The 14,478-nt window shown below is 39.3% G+C and overlaps 1 protein-coding gene across 1 annotated transcript in view; it reads left to right on the forward strand.

The window, feature by feature from the left end:
• LOC128640465 (cilia- and flagella-associated protein 46-like) overlaps window positions 1–14,478 on the forward strand; it is a 638,812-nt gene that overhangs the window by 578,833 nt on the left and 45,501 nt on the right. The window contains exon 64 of the mRNA XM_053692944.1: window positions 11,046–11,158. Coding sequence (XP_053548919.1) covers window positions 11,046–11,158 — 113 coding nt within the window. The remainder of the gene's footprint in view (window positions 1–11,045; window positions 11,159–14,478) is intronic.

The raw sequence follows: 14,478 nt of genomic DNA on the forward strand, positions 1-14,478 counted from the left end.
CTATGGATTCTGGAGTTTTGTGGGTTTTGCCACGGTAGGAGATGGCTGCAATCGGTTTGCGCGCCGTCCGCTTATTTATTAGTGAGGCTAGTAGCCTGCCAGATCTATCCCCTCCCCTGTAGTATTTGGCATTGGATCGGAGAAGCTGTGCAACCGCCTGGTGACTCAAAAACGCATCTAACTCGCCCTTTTTAGTAAGGTAAACTTCCTTCAAGGACTGGCAGGGATCGCTGCAATATTCTTGATAAGAATCAGTCAGGGCTTCTTGCAGACTCTGCAACTTTGCCTGTGCTTTTTTCCGTAATGCCGCCACGTATGAGATAATATCTCCAGTCAGGACTGCTTTTGCTGCATTCCAGAACAACTCTGGATTGTCCCGATGCGCGGAGTTGTCTGTGTAGTAGTCGTTCCACGCATGGGTTAGATGCTTTGAAAAAGCATCAGAGGTATACAGGTACCCTGGGAATCTGAGCGTGTGTTTGTTGGAGACCGTGGCTCCAACCGTTATCACCAGTTCAACCGGCGCATGGTCAGAGACCACTACATTGTGAATCTTAGTGTTGGTCACCCGCGAGACGAGGTTAGAAGCGATCATAAAGAGGTCTATACGCGACAGTGTTGGCGTGGCCCTAGATATGCAAGTGAAGTCTTTGCTTTCAGAATTTCGCAGCCTCCATACATCCACAAGTTGTAAAGAGCTCGATAGTCGAGAGAATATTTTCCGCTCAAAAGTGCCCTGTCCTCCAGGCCTTCTCCCCTCCCCCAGGCGTTCCGGGTCCCACATCCTGTCACAGGTGGGGTTCGGAGCCAGATTAAAGTCTCCTCCTAGCACAATATCTAGGCCCAGATAAGGAGCAAGTGTTTGGATGAGTCTTGTCCAAAAAGCTGTGGATTTCCCGTTTGGGGCATATATGTTACATATCACTAGTATTTTTTGGTGCATCCTGACCTTGACCACCAGAAATCTCCCTTCTGTGTCTTTGTGTGTGTTTAGAACTTCGATATTTTCCCTACGCCCAAAAAGAATTGCTATGCCTCTGCTGGAGTTAGTGTAAGAAACGTGTTCCACCTGCCCCACCCAGTCCCTTCTAAGCTTTTCGTGTTCCACCTCAGAGAGGTGTGTCTCTTGTAGCAGTGCGATGTCTGTCCCTAAACGTCTTAAATGAGTCAGTATGGTGCTTCTCTTAGTGGGGGAGTTAATCCCTCCAACGTTCCAAGTTGTAAACCTTACCGACATTTAAATGTACATATGTGGATCCACATCAGGCCAGCCACCCGAGGGAGGGAGGGGAAGAGAGAAAGGACGAGAGAGGAAGAGAAAAAAAAAAAAAAAAAAAAAAAAAAAAAAAACATTCCCACTAACCTTATCTTGCCTATGAGCACAACAGTAATCCATGGTCGTAAAAGAAAAAAAAAAAAAAAAAAAAAAGAAAAAGAAAAAAAAAAAAAGGGAAAAACATGATAAGTTGCATGACACTCGGGAATGAAGATGACATTTTACATACATATTGTCATGAATATTTAGACTAAGGAAATCCGGATACGCCACATCCAGACATGGAGTCGTTGTTCCATTCCTAAGAGGAAACAATACTAATTTGGGTGTAGTGTATGAGAAACATATTATGTACCAAAACAACATATGAACATAAACAGACATATAGTGCTCAGTTAAGTCTGTATAACATGGCAGTGATCTTAGCTGCCCCCCCGGCCGGAGAGGAGGTGCCCCAGTCTGCTGGGTAGGACCAAAAAGTCCACAAACTGATGAGTGCATCGCCACATCCTGCGACACCCCCAGCCCGTCCCCGCGGGAGCAGCTTGGTATGAGGACCAACGTGACCAGTACGGTTAGTACTGCACAGGTAAGTATGTTAAAAAAAACAACATAACCAACTTCCCTCCTTAACATGTGTAAGTAACTCATTAGTTTAACCTTTCAAAACCTGGTGAACCCCAATCAGGGTAATTTTTAGAAAATCATTCTAACTCTCCCATTCTTTAGCCCTCAGCCTGGGTCTGATCGGGGTGATCTAGGCGCGTCTGCACTGTCTCTGTTTTCCCTGTTACCCAGATACTCATTTGCTTCTCGCGGGGAATCAAAGAATTTTGGGCCAGAGGGGGTCAATAGTTTTAGTCTAGCTGGATACAGAAGGTACACTCTCTCCCCTTTCCTGTTCAGTTCAGAGCAGATTGGTGAAAATTCTTTACGTTTTCTCATTAACTCAGAGGAGTAATCTTGGAATATTAAAAGCTTAGAGCCTTCAAACAAAACAGGGGAAGCCTTTCTATAAGCTCGCAGTTTCTCTACCTTAAGCTGGAAATGTAGTAGTTTGATCATGACCTGTCTGGGTTGAGTGTTACCTCTATCAGCCTGCCTCTCTGGGCCTACCCTGTGAGCCCTTTCTACACTGCCCTTGAACATAGTGGGGGTTAGTTTAAGGAGCCTGGGTAAGGTGTCTTCTACAAAGCGGATAAGCTCTTTAGGTTTTACATTTTCAGGTATTCCCAGGATGCGCAAGTTATTGCGACGCGACCTATTTTCTAGGTCTTCAAGTCGCTGGTGCAGATTTATATTCTGTTTCAATAAGACATCTAGCTGAGTGTCGTGTGTTACTATAGTGTCCTCTAATCCGGACACCCTATCCTCCATTTCAATGAACCTAACTGAGAATTGCTTCATTTCCCCAGTTAAATGATCAAGACCCTTTTGGAGGTTTTCTATCTTTGGGAGGAAGATGGAAGAGAGCTGCTGAACCACAACATGCGTGTCCATAGGAATTGTAGAGGACTCCTGCCCAGCAGGGGGCGAATCTTGTGGGTGGTCAGCAGCTCCCTTACCCCTGCTCACATTCTTGTTTTTACCCGACATCCTACCTCCTGTCAGAAATCTATCCATGTACCAATACAATATGTTTTTGTTATTCTACAAGCAGGCAGTGAAACACAATATATACAGTGAGTTATTAAATACAAATCCTCTCCCACAACTGAAAGAGTTCACTCTCCAGACTCCCTGCAACAAAACATTTAACCAGGAATTGGGCTTTGAAGAGTTCAGCAGGAGTCTAAGTGTTCATTGATCTGTACTTTATCTTTGGGGCCACAGCAGTAACCGCTAGTAGTGAGATAGGATGGCTTATGCTGTATTCTGCCTGTAAAAGTCTCGTTTAGAGCTGAGGAGCCTAGGCCTGTCACTAGCACTCCGACTGTTCCCCAGGGCCAATCAAGGCAGTTCAGTTCAGTCTATCTCAGCACACAGTGTATGCAAGGTTGTTATATGCCCTCCGTGATGAGATCAGTGGCTCCCCGCAGCATAGGTACAAATAGAGTCTGGGGCAAGGGACCCTTCAATCCGGGGAGTATAGTGTTAGCGGTAAGGGGCAGTCAAGGGACAGTTAAGTGTTCTGTGTTCTCAGCCCTCTGTATCAGTATAGAAAATAACGATGTCTCCCAGCAATCTTAAGAGGCTTGTGTAAGGGGGCGAGTGTAGTACGTTACCCAAATCTTGTCTTGGCAGCCTTAGGGCGAGATCGCTTCAGCGTGTTCCCAGAGAGGTACAATCACCTTCTATCTTCAGCCTTTTGTTCCAGGCCGTGGAGGATCGCTCTGTAGCCAGACTCGTGTAGAGCAAGATGGCGCCCGGAGCTTTCGCGCCAGTGGGAGAAAGCTGCAGGTAGGTGAAGTCTGCCGACCCTTGGTGGCCGTCTGTGTTGCTTCCCCCTCTCCGTTGTGTGTAGGGTCTCTGCCGGGGAGATCAACTACTTATTTACCCTTAGGAGTTGTGCCTCTGACTCATCCGCACTCAGCCCGCTCCAGATGAGCAAGTACACGCGGGCGTTCTGGGAGGCCGGTCTCTGTCGCCGCTGCACGGGCGGGTTTCTGCCCAGAATAAGAGTCTCTGCGCCCGTGTTCCAGCCTGCAGTTCCGTCTCGGGTCTGTGGTTAAGGGTAGTCGCGCAGGCAGCGCGGTAAGGCTGTTATGTACAGGTGCACCTTATGTGCCAGTAAGCTTGCAGTGGGGGCAGATGAAATCAGCCGATGCGGGAGGTGCCGGGTACCCTGTGTACCAAGGCTAGGGTGCATCTGGGCTCTAGGAGGGTGAGATTGAGGTTTTTCTGCGTGGTAGATGTGGTTATATCCAGTAAAAATACTTGTTAGGAGCTTTTTACTCCGGAGCTCTCACACCAAGCTGCCATCTCCTGAGCCCGCCCACCGGAAGTCTCCTTACAGGTAAATTGTTAATTATTTTAACCAGGTATAATAGCTATTAAATAGTTATTAACTATTTAATAGCTACCTAGTTAAAATAATTACCCAATTACCTGTAAAATAAATCCTAACCTAAGTTACAAATACACCTACACTATCAATAAATTAACTAAACTACAAATATCTATCTAAAAATACAATTAAATAAACTAAACTAAATTACAAAAAAAACAAACACTAAATTACAAAAAATAAAAAAAAGATTACAAGATTTTTAAGCTAATTACACCTATTCTAAGCCCCCTAATAAAATAATAAAGCCCCCCAAAATAAAAAAATTCCCTACCCTATTCTAAATTAAAACAAGTTCAAAGCTCTTTTACCTTACCAGCCCTTAAAAGGGCCTTTTGTGGGGGCATGCACCAAAGAAAACTGCTCTTTTGCCTGCAAAAAAAAACACAATACCACCCCCCAACATTACAACCCACCACCCACATACCCCTAATCTAACCCAAACCCCCCTTAAATAAACCTAACTCTACCCCCCTGAAGATCTCCCTACCTTGTATTCACCCAGCCGGGCCGAACCGATCCAGGCGATGTGTTCCAGCAAGCGGCAGTGAAGTCTTCATCCATCCGGGCGATATCTTGAAGCAAGCGGCAGAGAGTCTTCTTCCATCGGCGACGTCTTCAAGCAAATCGGCATCTTCAATCTTCCTACTTCGCTCCTCCGCCGCGGAGCATCCTTCCGGCACGACGACGTCCCGACGAATGAGGTTCCTTTAAATGACGTCATCCAAGATGGCGTCCGCCGAATTCCGATTGGCTGATAGGATTCTATCAGCCAATCGGAATTAAGGTAGAAAAATCTGATTGGCTGATTGAATCAGCAAATCAGATTCAAGTTCAATCCTATTGGCTGAACCAATCAGCCAATTGGATTGAACTTGAATCTGATTGGCTGATTCAATCAGCCAATCAGATTTTTCTACCTTAATTCCGATTGGCTGATAGAATCCTATCAGCCAATCGGAATTCGGCGGACGCCATCTTGGATGACGTCATTTAAAGGAACCTCATTCATCGGGAAGTCGTCGTGCCGGAAGGATGCTCCGCGGCGGAGGAGCGAAGTAGGAAGATTGAAGATGCCGATTTGCTTGAAGACGTCGCCGATGGAAGAAGACTCTCTGCCGCTTGCTTCAAGACATCGCCCGGATGGATGAAGACTTCACTGCCGCTTGCTGGAACACATCGCCTAGATCGGTTCGGCCCGGCTGGGTGAATACAAGGTAGGGAGATCTTCAGGGGGGTAGTGTTAGGTTTATTTAAGGGGGGTTTGGGTTAGATTAGGGGTATGTGGGTGGTGGGTTGTAATGTTGGGGGGTGGTATTGTGTTTTTTTTTTTGCAGGCAAAAGAGCAGTTTTCTTTGGGGCATGCCCCCACAAAAGGCCTTTTTAAGGGCTGGTAAGGTAAAAGAGCTTTGAACTTGTTTTAATTTAGAATAGGGTAGGGAATTTTTTTTATTTTGGGGGGCTTTATTATTTTATTAGGGGGCTTAGAATAGGTGTAATTAGCTTAAAAATCTTGTAATCTTTTTTTTATTTTTTGTAATTTAGTGTTTGTTTTTTTTGTAGTTTAGTTTATTTAATTGTATTTTTAGATAGATATTTGTAGTTTAGTTAATTTATTGATAGTGTAGGTGTATTTGTAACTTAGGTTAGGATTTATTTTACAGGTAATTGGGTAATTATTTTAACTAGGTAGCTATTAAATAGTTAATAACTATTTAATAGCTATTATACCTAGTTAAAATAATTAACAATTTACCTGTAAAATAAATATAAACCCTAACATAACTATAATGTAATTATTAATTACATTGTAGCTATCTTAGGGTTTATTTTATAGGTAAGTATTTAGATTTAAATAGGAATATTTTAGTTTATAATATGAATTAGATTTATTTAATAAGAATTTAGTTAGGGGTGTTAGGGTTAACATAACATACATAACATAGTAGATAAGGTTGAAAAAAGACTGAAGTCCATCGAGTTCAACCTATACAAATCTAAAATACTTACAAAAAGCTCCAGTTAAGCTTAAATAACCCCATTAAAATGTGACCCATTTAATACTAGCAATCATATCCATGAATTTTGTTTATATACAGAAATTTATCCAGACTATTTTTAAATGTATCTATGGTATTGGCATTCACTACCTCCTTTGGTAATGAGTTCCACAATTTTATTGCTCTTACAGTGAAAAAACGTTTCCGTTGCAGGAGATTAAATCTCCTTTCCTCCAACCTTAAATTATGACCTCTTGTCAGAAACAATTTTCTTGAAATAAAAAGAGCTTCTGCCATCTCTGTATATGGGCCTTGAATATATTTATATAAAGTAATCATGTCACCTCTCAAGCGCCTTTTTTCTAAAGAGAACAGACCCAGTTTGGCTAGCCTCTCCTCATAGGTTAATTTCTCCAATCCCCTTATTAGCTTTGTGGCCCTTCTCTGAACTTTTTCTAGTTCTGCAATATCTTTTTTAGCAATCGGTCCCCAGAACTGCACTCCAAACTCAAGGTGAGGTCTTACCAGGGCTTTATATAATGACAGAATTATGCTTTCCTCCCTTGAATCAATGCCTCTTTTAATACATGCTAGTATCTTATTAGCCTTTGAAGCCGCTGCCCTGCATTGTGCACTCATCTTTAGCTTGTTATCTATTACTACTCCCAAATCCCTTTCCTCCTGTGTTTGGCTAAGTCTTGTCCCATTTAAAAAATACATAGCCTGCTTATTTTTACTTCCAAAATGTAGAACCTTACATTTTTCCGTATTAAATCTCATTTTCCATTCACTTGCCCATAGTTCGAATTTTAGCAAATCCCTTTGCAAAGAGAGTTCATCCTGCTCTGACCTAATGACCTTACTTAACTTAGTATCATCTGCAAAAATAGAGATGTCGCTATTTAATCCTTGCTCCAAGTCATTTATAAAAATATTAAAAAGAACAGGGCCCAGTACTGATCCCTGGGGGACGCCACTGATTACCTTTGTCCAATCTGAGTATGATCCATTTACTGCTACTCGTTGCTCCCTATCTTTTATCCAGTTATTTATCCATGAGCTAACATTTTCAGCTATTCCCAGTCCCTTAATTTTGTGCATTAATCTCTCATGTGGCACTGTATCAAATGCCTTTGCAAAATCTAAGTATATCACATCAACTGATTCCCCTTTATCTATATTTTTACTTACTTCCTCGTAGAATCTAATTAGATTAGTTTGACATGATCTATTTCTCCTAAAGCCATGCTGATTAGAACTCATAATCTTGTTTACACGAATATGCTCATCAATATAATCCTTTATAATCCCTTCAAATATCTTCCCCACTATTGATGTCAGACTAACTGGCCTATAGCTTCCTGGATCATCCCTGCTTCCCTTTTTGAAGAGTGGCACCACATCAGCTTTACGCCAATCCTGGGGTACCATGCCTGAGGATAATGAGTCTTGAAAAATTAAGAGTAAAGGTTTGTCTATAACAGTGCTAAGTTCACTTAACACCCTTGGGTGTATTCCATCTGGGCCTGGAGTTTTATTTACCTTAATATTTTTTAGTTTTTTCCTGATATCCTCTAAACAAAACCCAGTTAGTGGTATGGACTGGCATGTTCTATTCTGTTCCAAAGTATCATTCAATGGTTCCTCTCTTGTGTATACTGAAGAAAAAAACTGGTTTAGTACCTCAGCCTTCTCCCTGTCATTATTTATCATGCTACCCTCCACACATTTTAATGTACCTATATTATCCTTCTTAGACTTTTTGCTATTTATGTACTTAAAGAACCTTTTAGGGTTAGACTTAGAATCCTTGGCAATTAATTTTTCATTTTCAATTTTGGCTAATTTGATTGCTTTTTTGCATGCTTTGTTACATTCCTTATAAATATTGTATGCTGAGTCTGTACTATTTTCTTTTAATTATTTAAATGCCCTACGTTTTTTCCTAATTTCTTTTAACACATTTTTATTTAGCCATAACGGCTTAGTTTTTTTATTTTTATTTTTATAACCATATGGTATGTATTGATATGTATATTTATTTAACAAATTTTTAAATATTATCCATTTATCCTCTGTATTTTTATTAGAAAATACATTGTCCCAATTTATATTATTTAATGATTTCCTTAAATCGTTGAATTTTGCTTTCTTGAAATTAAAAGTCTTAGTTAAGCCTTTAAAACACTGCATATGAAAAGAGATTTCAAATGTGACCATGTTATGATCACTGTTACCCAAATGTTCTTTAACTTCTATGTTTGATATTATATCTGTATTGTTTGATAGCACTAAATCCAATATAGCTTTACTCCTAGTTGGCTCCTCTATTAATTGTGACAAGAAGTTATCCCTGAGAACATTTAAAAATCTATCCCCCTTAGCTGAATTACTAGTTTCATTGGCCCAGTTTATATCAGGGTAGTTAAAATCTCCCATAATTACAGCACTGTTATTAGCAGCCTTACCTATTTGGATAAGTAGTTGAGTTTCCTCCGGGTCACTAATGTTGGGAGGCTTGTAGCATGTTCCTAGTAATATTTTTTTAGGATTTTTCCCCCCACTCTTTATTTCAACCCACAGGGTCTCTACATTGTCACTTGTATCATAAATATCTTCCCTTATTGTAGGTTTAAGGTCAGGTTTAATATACATGCAGATTCCTTAGATAGAGTTAATATAGTTTATATAAATACTATAGTAACTATATTAACTATATTAACCCTAATATAATTAGGGTTAATATAGTTAATATATATAATATAATAAATATATTAACTATATTAACCCTAATATAATTAGGGTTAATATAGTTAATATAGCTGGCGGCGGTGTAGGGGGATTATATTAGGGGTTAATACATTTATTATAGGTGGCCGCGGTGTAGGGGGATGTAGATTGTAGGCAAAAGAGCAGTTTACTTTGTGACAAAGCCCCGCCAAAAGCCCTTTTAAGGGCTGGCAAAAGAGCTGTTAGTTTGGGGCATGCCCCGCAAAAAGCCCTTTTAAGGGCTGGCAAAAGAGCTGTTACTTTGGGGCAATGCCACGCAAAAAGCCCTTTTCAGGGCTATTTGTAGGGTTAGACTTAGGTTTAGTGGTAGGGATAGTTTAGTATTTTAGGGGTTGAATAATTTAATATAGATGGCGGTGGGGTAGGGGCTCACTTTAGGGGGTAGGTAAGGTAGATGGCGCCGGTTTAGGGGTTAATAACTTTATTAGGTAGCGGCGGTTAAGGGGTTAATACATATTTTATTGTTAGGCTAGTGAGGGGGGATAGCGGATAGAGGGTTAGACGTGTCGGGCTATGTTAGGTAGGCGTGTTAGACGTGTTGGGCTATGTTTGGGAGGCGTGTTAGACAGTGCGGGTGATTTAGACTTTAGTCAGGTTTTGTAGGCGCAGGCAGTTTCTAACGTGCTGTAAGTCACTGGCGAAATTTGTACTCGCGCAGATTTCTGGACATCGCTGGTTTGTCAGACTTATGGCACGTTAGCATCTGACGGCGCCATATATGAGATAGCTCGAGTTGCGAGCTGAAACTGCGGGCGACGCGGGTTCCCTCGGTTGCGCCGCAAACTACGATCTATATCGGATCGCGCCCTAGATGTTTTTTCTTCTTCAGAAGCAGTTTTTGGTAGAAAAGTACTTCAGGCAGCTGTTTGAGTCTGATTCTTCTGCTTATAATTTCAGTTTTTTTCATTATAAAGATTAAAACTTTTGATTTGGGTTGTGGATTGTTTTTTTCAGCGGAATTGGCTGTCTTTATTTTATCCCTCCCTCTCTAGTGACTCTTGCGTGGAGTTCCACATCTTGGGTATTTGCTATCCCATACGTCACTAGCTCATGGACTCTTGCCAATTACATGAAAGAAAACATAATTTATGTAGGAACTTACCTGATAAATTAATTTCTTTCATATTGGCAAGAGTCCATGAGACCCACCCTTTTTTGTGGTGGTTATGATTTTTTTTGTATAAAACACAATTATTCCAATTTCTTGTTGATGCTTTCACTCCTTTCTTATCACCCCACTTCTTGGCTATTCGTTAAACTGAATTGTGGGTGTGGTGAGGGGTGTATTTATAGGCATTTTGAGGTTTGGGAAACTTTGCCCCTCCTGGTAGGAATGTATATCCCATACGTCACTAGCTCATGGACTCTTGCCAATATGAAAGAAATGAATTTATCAGGTAAGTTCTTACATAAATTATGTTTTTAATGTATATGCAATACTTAAAGCATTATTCAATATACATGCATACCATTTTTAATATTGAATATCAATGCAAGGCCAGACTACATTATAGCTACAATGTTAAAAATAAAATGTATGGTCATGTATAATGCATTTTAGTTTTAAGTATTGGATATCAATTAAAATGTAGATATTCTTGCTTGTTGTCTTTATTATTTAAATATAAATATATTTTTAAAATATATATTTATGTTCAGGAGTGTGCACGTGTCTGCAATACTATATGACAGCAGTTTTGCAACAATGTTATACGTTAGCAAGAGCTCTCGATGGAAGCACTATTTCCTGTCATGTGGTGCCTCGGATATGTAGAAGTAAATTGGAAAGTTTTTTTAAATTGTATTCTTTGTCTGAATCATGAAAGAAGAAATGTGGGTTTCATGTCCCTTTAGGTATTAGAATAGACCTGCCAAGTAGTATAGCAAAATTTTACTGACACAAAGATTTTAAGTGTTAACCTTTTATAATTATTTAATTGATTTTTTTAAAATGTTTTTTGTTTTTTTCCAGCCATGGTGAATGGGAAAATGTAATGAACAATTGCAGTGCATTTGTCTTTTATGGAACAGAGAGATTCCTGAATAATATTTTGCTTGATAAGTTGGTTGCAATGAATTTTACAGGTAAGACTGGAAGTAGAAAGGTGAATATATTACAATGAAAGTATAAGGAAAATTCATAAAATACTAGAAGAAATTATATATCATGTTTATATAATGCATACCATTTAATTTGACCATAGCTATGAAAAGATAAATGTCATGAATACCTCGTGATTTAGATATTAAGGGGTTAATATTCTTTAGCCTGTGAGCTAAAAGCATTTGTTTTTCAAGAAGAAATGTGTTGCTGTGTTTATGTGCGGTGTGTTTTCCTTTGATAAACCAGACTCCCTTTATAAATAGTTTCAGAGTTTCGTTTAACCAAATGTTATTGTATTTCCATTGATGCATTACACAAGTAAAAGTGTCAGCTCAAGAGACAATAAGCAGTGCACTCTCCAAAGAACAGAAAAGGTTAATAAGAGGACACTAGTACAATTTAAGATATGTTTTTAAACATGTTATGACACTAGATGAGGGAAATAGGACAACCATGTCATATTTGGTACCAAACTAATTCTCAGGATGTCCCCGGGAAGTTGCTTATATAGGTGAACACGCTGAATATGCCTATTTGAAGTTGTAAGGTGTTCTATGATTTCAGCCAAAGGTGCTGAGCTTTATGACAGGTCATAAAAGAGAGGGGTGGATATTTCCCTAGCCCCCTCTGTAAGAAGGTTGGCTCAGGCAATCTGATATCATGGAAAGAGGTATAAAATTTTGAAAGCATTCATTCTTGGGAGGCTGTATGCTGCAGCGTGAGTGACCATCTTCCTGACCCATCTCCCTGGGGTAGATACCAAAGCTAGTAAAGTGTAAGGTTTCTGTTATTTCTCCTTTTTATTTTAAAACTGTTTGCTTGTGTATAATTCTATTGGTTAACATCTTTTTAATAATAATGCATTGTGCTAATTTTTCGCATAATAATAAATTAAATTATTACGTTTTTTGCCTTTATCTAATATTTGAACCATGTTACTGAAAGAGACTGGTAGTATTTGGTATTGTTATTTTTTGCTAAATTGTATTCTGGAAGTTAATTTGTAAGTCTGGGTTTTAACTTAGGATTTCCCAAATAATATATCGTAAGTGGTGGCAGTTGAGAGGTAGTTTAGTGTAGGTGGCGTTAGAGGGGAATTTGGGCATTTTTCTAAGTCTAGGACAGACTAGAGAGTGTTAACCCTTGCACCCAAATAAGTCACAGCTTGCCTGGAGTGGCTGGACTGTGACAGATTAGTGAAAGTGGAAAGGGTCTGTTAACCCTTTCTGTGCTAAACAAGTGAATGACGCAGGGTTGGTTAACCCTGGTCATCACAGTAGAATTTATGTGTATATTTTTATAAATGACTGTACAAACTGACTTAAAAGTCAAGTTTGAAAAACACATTTGATTACAAGTATTTTTGCAATACATTGGTCGATTACAACCCCTTAGAAACAAAGAAAAAAAAAATTATCTACAAAAATCCCCATAGGCTTTAAAGGGATACTAAACCCACATTTTTTTCTTTCATGATTCAGACAGAGCAGGCCATTTGAAGCAACTTTCTAATTTACTCCTATTATCTCTTGCTATCTTTATTTGAAAAAGCAGGAATCTAAGCTAAGGAGCCGGCCCATCTTTTATAAAGCACCCTGTATGGCGCTTGCTGATTGGTGTTTATATTTAGCCATCAATCAGCAAGCGCAACCCAGGGGCTGAACCAAAAATGGTCTGGCTGCTAAGCTTACAGTCTTGCTTTTCAAATAAAGATAGCAAGAGAACAAAGAAAAAATATAATAGGAGTAAATTAGAAACTTCAAAACCATACTTGCAAAGAAAGGATTGAATTAATACCAATATCAATCAAAGAAAGACAAAGGCTGCACAGTGGTTACTAACGCTTTATTACTACATGTGGGTGTGACTTAATAATCCAGACCGTCTATCCTCCACCCAAATTTCATATGGTACACTATTGCATAAAATTATAGAACTAGCACCACAGGCTATGTATACACACTATTCAGGATATCTTATGAAACAGACATATTAACTGCAAACGGCTACTAAACTAGACCAGCATAGATCATGGTGTACAAAGAAACAACCAGTTGTAATGAAAAAGACACAATGATAATATATCAGGTCCTGCAGTATAGAAAAATTGCAACAGTTGCCAAGTGAGAACATGGGGCCCCAATGCTTAAAGTAGAGTGAGTGAGATCTCAAAAACCAGGCACATAAGTGTAGAAAACACACTCTGGTATTAAACGCTCAAAAGATGACTTCTAATTCCCAACAGGTTCGGATTTTCAAAGCAGTTTTTTCTTCCTTCCAACCTGTGTAATTATCGTAGTAGACAGTGATTTAAAGCAGATATAGACCAGTCAGAACTTAGACTTATGGGGAACTGTTACATCAAATATCCCACCAGGGGGTTAGCAGTCCGTACAGTGTGTAAATAAATCCAGGCTGTTAGGGAGTTTTTGCAAGACTATAAAGCCAAACCTTACCGTGATTTCAACATATTCATTCACCGCTAAACAGCACACCGGGTACCTTGTTATACATGCGGTCTGGCTTAAAATTTCAATCGGTAGGTTGGCGTCTTCACTTGCTGAGCTCCAAAAAACAATTTTCACCTCTCCTGGTGCAGTGTTCACACAACCTGTATGATAGCTGTTACATCAGTGTTAATTCTAAGTCATGACGCGTTTCTCCCCTCCCACAAAGGGCTGAGTGTCGGGGCCTCATCAGATGTGTCTGTAAGGGGGTGTGCTTGGTATTTATCCAGTCACTGGTCCATAATACCGCCCCCATCCTATACGATCACTGTGTGTCAGATGTTCATCAAGTGCTCTAATTATAGTATGCTTCCGTTACCAGACATGAAACTGATTGCCAAATATTTACATTTAAAATTATTTACATTCACGCAGTATTAGTTTTCTCAAGTATGTTACCTGTTATAGTTATTTACAGAGAACTTAATATTTCTATACCTTAGTTTATTTGATAAAACAAATCATTTGAACAAATTTTAGTGGGAGCTACAGTGAGGTTATACGCCTGTATTTATTCGTCAGTTATTGGATAAATAACCCAAATGATCTTCCAAAGATATACTTATTTCTCCAAATATCAGATAATTTTAAGCAAATAAAGAATCATTTATTACCTAGTGATACAATTGATGTAGATCTTAATAACCAATGCTTCACAATTGTGGTCATTATGCTTAAAGCGTAATTTACCATCATTAGGATCACACCCCTTTTTACTGAACAACATTTTTATAGAGGCATATTTAGATAGGTCCAGCTGTAATTCATCATAAATTTATTGTGACAGAGCTTAT

Source organism: Bombina bombina, chromosome 9 (assembly GCF_027579735.1).
Source record: "Bombina bombina isolate aBomBom1 chromosome 9, aBomBom1.pri, whole genome shotgun sequence".
NCBI classification, from domain to species: domain Eukaryota; kingdom Metazoa; phylum Chordata; class Amphibia; order Anura; family Bombinatoridae; genus Bombina; species Bombina bombina.